This window comes from Carlito syrichta, unplaced genomic scaffold, assembly GCF_000164805.1.
Source record: "Carlito syrichta isolate Samal-C Ts95f unplaced genomic scaffold, Tarsius_syrichta-2.0.1 Scaffold307013, whole genome shotgun sequence".
NCBI classification, from domain to species: Eukaryota; Metazoa; Chordata; class Mammalia; order Primates; family Tarsiidae; genus Carlito; species Carlito syrichta.
Window position 1 is genome coordinate 132,500 of NW_007251109.1, and position 5,753 is coordinate 138,252.

Genomic DNA, 5,753 nt, shown 5'->3' on the forward strand with positions numbered 1-5,753 from the left:
CCTGGTGGTCTCAGGGTCCGCAGCCCGCCTGGATCCCTAACGCTCAGGCGGGCCTCCACGACTGGCTTCCAACACTCATGCCTGGCTAGCATCCTCACCACCCCACAGCCTCTTCTGCCTGGTGGAGAATGCCTCTTTGGAATGACCGTTCCCATTGGCTCAGACCCTTTCCCTCCAGAGCCAGGCATGGACCTGGACACACAGGGGGCTCCGGGAGTACCAAGTAAATGAATGAATGAATGGGCACCCACCCTGTGCTTCTCCTCGAGTGTGGGGAGGGGCATGTGGAGTGGGGGGTAGGACCCTAAGAACTGAAAACTGAGGCTGCGCTCCCAGGAGGAAGGGGAGGCCCAGGTGGAGCTAGTGCTAGGGAGGAGATCTAGAGAGGAGACTCTTAAGCTGGAGGGGTGTCCTGCCGTGTGGCCAGCTGGCACTTTTCTCAGTCCAAAGCATCATCAGGGACCAGCAGGAATTCATCCCTTGGCAAAGTGAGGCAGGAGTTCCTGCGGCCAAACTAAACTCACCTTCTGCCTCTGTTCTTCAGTTGTGGGTAAGGACGGTGCCCTGGCCAGGAGCCGCCATTTGCCTGTGACCCCAGGGAACTGTCTGAGTCTCTGTTCCTTAGTTGGTTGGTTCGTTCCTTCTTCTATTCAACTAATCCATTTCTTCTTGTAATTAACTGAGTGTCCACTGCTCCAGGCACCATGCTGAGTGATGGGAGCACAACTCAGCCTAAGCAAGCCTGGCCCTGCCTTCAGGGAGCCCACAGTCTGGAGCAGGGGACAGACCTAGAATGAACCCACCAAACAAGTCTGTGCATAATTTCTGGTCAAGATTACTCTGGAAAGGAGCAGTGCAGATGGCAGAGGCGAGGGGGCTGCCCACACGGCACCTTTCTGAGAACAGATAATTTTTTTTTTTTGAGTCAGAGTCTCACTCTGTCGTCCCAGCTGGAGTTCAGTGGCATGCTCATGTATATTGCAGCCTCGACCTGCTGGGTTCAGGTGATCCTTTCACCTCAGCCTTCCAAGTAGTTGGGACTACAGGTGTGTGCTATCACGCCTGGCTAATTTTTGTTGATTTATTGTAGAGATGAGGTCTTGCCAAGTTGTCCAGGCTGGTCTTGAACCCGTGGACTCAGGCAATCCTCTCACCTCGGTCTCCCAAAGTGCTGGGATTATAGGCGTGAGCCACAGCACCTGGCTAAATGGAGAAATCTAACGGGGGCAGAGAAGGCAGCCAGATGAAACAGGAAGGGGCTTTCTAGGCAAAGAGAACAGCATGTGCGAGAAGCCTTGGTGAAAAGGAGGTCAGCTGGGCGCGGTGGCTCGGGCCTGTAATCCCAGCGCTTTGGGAAGTAGAGGCAAGAGGATTGCACGAATTCAGGGGTTCGTAATCAGGCTGGGCAACTCGGTGAGACCTCCTCTCTACAATAAATCAAAAAATTAGCTGGGCGTGGTGGTGCGCACTTATAGTTCCAGCTATTTGGAAGGGTGAGACAAAAGGATCACCTGAGCCCAGCAGGTTGAGGCTGCAGTAGTGGTGAGCATGCTACTGCACTCCAGCCTGGGTGACAGAGTGAGACTCTGACTCCTCCCCCCAAAAAAAGATCAGAGGCGGAGAGACACGGGAGAGGGGCTGCATGGAGAACAATTTGGGGCAGGGTGGAAGAGGGAGAAGGGGAGACCAGTTAGGAGGGCCAGTTGTGCAGGTGACAGAGGCCTGGGTGGCAGGCCAGGGTGGCAGCCATCCGATGCAGAGCCCAGAATAACTGAGTTGGAGAGTGATTTTCAAGAAAACAGCCGCAAGGGAAACGCCCAGGACGGCTGGCTGGCTGCTCCCCCTGCAAGGTTGGGGCCAGCCGCCCTGGGGTTTTCAGCAGGGGGTGATTGGCAGGTTATCTCTGGCTGCATATGGGGAACCGCTGGGCCAAGGCCGGCAGTCCAGGTAGTCAGTGAGGAGACCACTGCCAGGGCCAGGCCAGAGACGGTAGAGGAGGGTAGGGAGGAGTGCAGGGGATGTGGGGAGAGGAGAAGCTGGAGCTGCAGAGAAGTGGGGTGGGGTGGGCATGCCGACCCTCCACACCTCTGCCCGTCCCTCCCTAGCTCCAGCCCATCTACCAGGAGGCCTTCCCCAGCTTCGAGGGCATTGGTGTCCTGGACTTCGGGTGAGTGTGCGTGGCTCTCAGGGCCACCCTGGTCCCCAACTGGTCTGTGCCTTCTCAGCCACAAGGGCGGCTCTTGGGCTGCCCTCCCCTGCCTTGTTCAGGGCATGTGGGGAATGGCTGTGCTGTGTGCCCTCAGGTTACCTTTTACCTGCTCTGAGCCCCGACCTGGGCGGGGCTGAATTCAGTAGAGAAGGCAGGGGCAGCAAGGGTGGCTGGCATGCAAATGACATGTAAATGGTTGCAAATCCCCTGTGTGAGGGCCCTTTCGGTTCTGAGCCTCTGGGGGAAGAGGATGGGGGTAGGACCAAATCTGCCAATGGATAGTGCCCTGCAATTTTATGAGAAAGGCTGAGAAGCTCTGAATTATTGCAGCCCCACTTGAGCTGTGAGCTCAGTGCATACCTTGAGTCCCATAGTTAATTTAGAGGCATGAATACTCCCCTTGATGGAGAGCTCACTATCTCTCCAGGCCAAATTCCTCAGATGGTTAGAAAATGTCTCCTTTTATTAAATGGAAGGCTTCTTTGGTGACTTCCTTGCCCTGGGCCCAAACAGAAGTTTATCTCCTCAGCCCTGGATAGCACAACACAAAACAAGTGCTCAGGAAAGGACAAATGTCATTCTGGATCCTGGGACCTTTGCTTCCAGGTCCCTCCCCCAGAAACTCCTGCTGAAGCCAGGCTGCCTCCTCAGGACATGGCAACTGGCCCATCTCCCACAGGCTTTTCGAGATCCCTCGGGCTTGTCACCTCCTTTTCTCCAGAGACCCTGCTCCTTGTGATGCAGCCAAAGATGTTTTCTCAGTGTGGCTCAGGTTAGCTTCCTGAGAGCTCACAGTCAGATGCAGCCTGGCTGGGTAACTCTGACCCGGGCTGTCCCAGGACAGGATTCATAGTATTCCCATGAGAGCTGGCTTGTTGGGGTCCAAGGAAACTGTTCACTGAGCTCCTGCTTTGTGCTCCAGTGGCTGCGTCATTCAGGCCTCAGGACAATCCTCCAGGAAAGGGATCGCCATCCTCACTTTCCCAAGGAGGCAGCTGAGGCCCAGAGGGGTAGCATGAGCTCCCTGGAGTCATACAGGGAGTCTCTCTGCGGCCCACAGCTGCCCCTGTGGTCCCCGTCCCTCGGGATGCCAAACCTCCACTGAGCTCCCGCTGAGGAGGCAGCCTGGCTTCAGCAGGAGTTTCTGGTTCTGCCCACAGGCCTGGCCTTGGAGCTGTGAATGCCTCCCTTGTGTTTGGGGACCGGGCCCGAGCCCCTCTGCCTGTGAAGTCCTCTGGGTTTTGTACCGAAAAGTGAAGACTTCAAGGCAGAGGCTGGGGAACCTGACCTTGGCTGAGGACAGACTTGCCTCTGATGGTGAGCTGCCTACAGGGAGTGTGGGGTGGGCTCCCTGGAGGGGTCCAACTCCTACCCTGACCCGGAAGCAGTTTCAGTGGGTGAGGAGGCTCCCGGGATCCCTGAACTCCTACCCACGGCCCTGCAGGGGTCAACCTGACGGACCTGGCCCGGGAGACCGTCCGCATCCGCTTCACAGCCATGAGGCCCTTCCTGTCTCAGTTCCTGGTGCCTGGTTCTGACCACTTTGCCCTGCTGGCAGGGCAGATCCTCCAACAGGTGAGGATCTGGGTCATTCCCCTTGCCTCTCTTGAAAGTGAGCCTCCTTGCTTGTGGCTGAGGGGCGCGGTGGCATCCCATGGCGACAGCACCCAGCCTCGGCCCCCCAAAGTGCCAGGATGAGAGGCACAAGCCACCACACCGTGGTGCTGTGGGGGAGATGGATGTGGCCACACAGCCCGGCCCCAGAGGCCCCCTTTAAGGGTGACGCCCTGCCCCAGGGGAGAGGGTTGTCTGGGGAGGGAGACAGCTCTGGGTGGGGGGGAACATGGCCAGGCTCCGGAAGCAGACACCCCAAGGGGGCCACCATGCTCAAGGACAGGCTGCCTCTTGCTTCACCAAGTCCTGACCTGTCCCCGCCCCAGGCTGGGTCAGGAGGGACAGCTCCCAGGCAGGCCCTGACCCCCAGCCTCCCGCAGGTCACGCCCGCAGTGTCGGGGGTCTATAAGGCACCTCCCCAGGACAGGCCCCTGCTCCTCTTCGGGCGTCAGGTCCCTCTCTTCCCACCCAGTCTGCTCTGTTCCTCTCTTGGGAGCCTCCCTGGGCAGAGGGGGCAGCTTCGTTCCATGACTGAGAGCTAGGCCATGGGAGGCGTAGGTTTGGGGCCACAGTGGGGGGGGGCCAGAGAATTTGTCCTAGGAAGCGCCAGATGTTATGTGATCTCTGCCCTGGGAGGCAGGAACCCTCCACCCTGAGGGTGCGCAGGTGGGGGAACCAGATCTGCTTCCAGAACGAGTGCCAGCAAAGAGCTGGTGACCCTGGACCCTCCACTGTACTTCCCTAGTGATGCGGACTGGTGGGTGGGCGTCTACGTCGAATACAAGTTCCGGACCCCTATCCCTGCACATCTCCAAGGCCTGGCCAATCACCTGGCCCAAAACATAACAGATCCCACCCTCCAGAAATTCAGCCTCATGGCCAATGGTGAGTCAGGGTGGGGATTCCTGTGTCTCCCTATGTTGCTCAGGTTGGCCTTGAACTCCAAGAGATTCTCCCGCCTCAGCCTCCCAAAGTGCCGGGATTAGAGGCACAAGCTACCATGCCAGGGCAGGCTGGCAGCCTCTTAACCTCTCTTGGCGTCAGTGCTCCCCTTCCAGAGAATGAGCGGAATTTCATTTCAACAACAGTTGCTCATGTGTTTTGGGTGGGAGCTGGATAGAGACAAGAGGATGGAAAGAGAGACAAGAGTGTTCGGTCTCCTCTTTTATTGCCCAAGATCTCCTCCAGTTCCCATATACATGACAAGATCTACCCACCAAGTTAGGGGCAAAAGTGCTCTACCCCTGGAGCCAGGTCTGCAGGAACCTGTGTCTTCTCTCGGGCCTCCTCTGATATGAAGACACGCAGGCTTGTGCCATCCAGAAAGGGTCAGGGTTCAAGACCCGAGTTGGGAGATTCTGGGGCTAGTCAGTCCACTCCAGCTACATACACAGCCTGAAGCTGCTCTCAGGGGACCCCTCAGCCATTAAGGGCACTGCTTCACCTACAGGGCCAGCCCCCACCCTGAAGCTCCTGGATGAGGGCTAGTGCCGCCCTTCTTCTTGCTGGGCCTTTGCACCCACCCCTACACAGCCGCTCCCCAGTGTGACACCATTGGCTGGGGCCTCCACCCTCCACAGTCCACTATCTCTTCTGCACCCCCCGGGAGCCAGCCCCAGCAGGTGGGCAGTGTTCCCTTTTCCATCTCCAAGACACAGAGGGCCCAACCCACTCCTCTCTGCAGACAGCAGAGCTCCTGCCCATCCTCTTAAAGATGGGTGCCCTCATCCAGGCACAGGGGCTCATGCCTATAATCCCAGCACTTTGGGAGGCTGAGGTGAAAGGATTGTCTGAGTCCAGGGATTTGAGACCAGCCTGGTCGAGACCTCATCTCTACAATAAATCAAAAAATTAGCTGGGTATGGTGGTCCATGCCTGCAGTTCCAGCTACTTGGAAGACTGAGGTGGAAGGATCGCCTGAGCCCAGCAG

At 57.6% G+C, this 5,753-nt stretch overlaps 1 protein-coding gene across 1 annotated transcript in view; it reads left to right on the forward strand.

Annotated features, from left to right (window-relative positions):
* The first annotated feature begins 3,706 nt into the window (after positions 1-3,706).
* Positions 3,707-5,753, forward strand: part of LOC110596124 (taste receptor cell protein 1) — a 3,793-nt gene continuing 1,746 nt past the window's right edge. The window contains exons 1-3 of the mRNA XM_021715336.1: positions 3,707-3,784; positions 4,204-4,268; positions 4,569-4,708. Coding sequence (XP_021571011.1) covers positions 3,707-3,784; positions 4,204-4,268; positions 4,569-4,708 — 283 coding nt within the window. The remainder of the gene's footprint in view (positions 3,785-4,203; positions 4,269-4,568; positions 4,709-5,753) is intronic.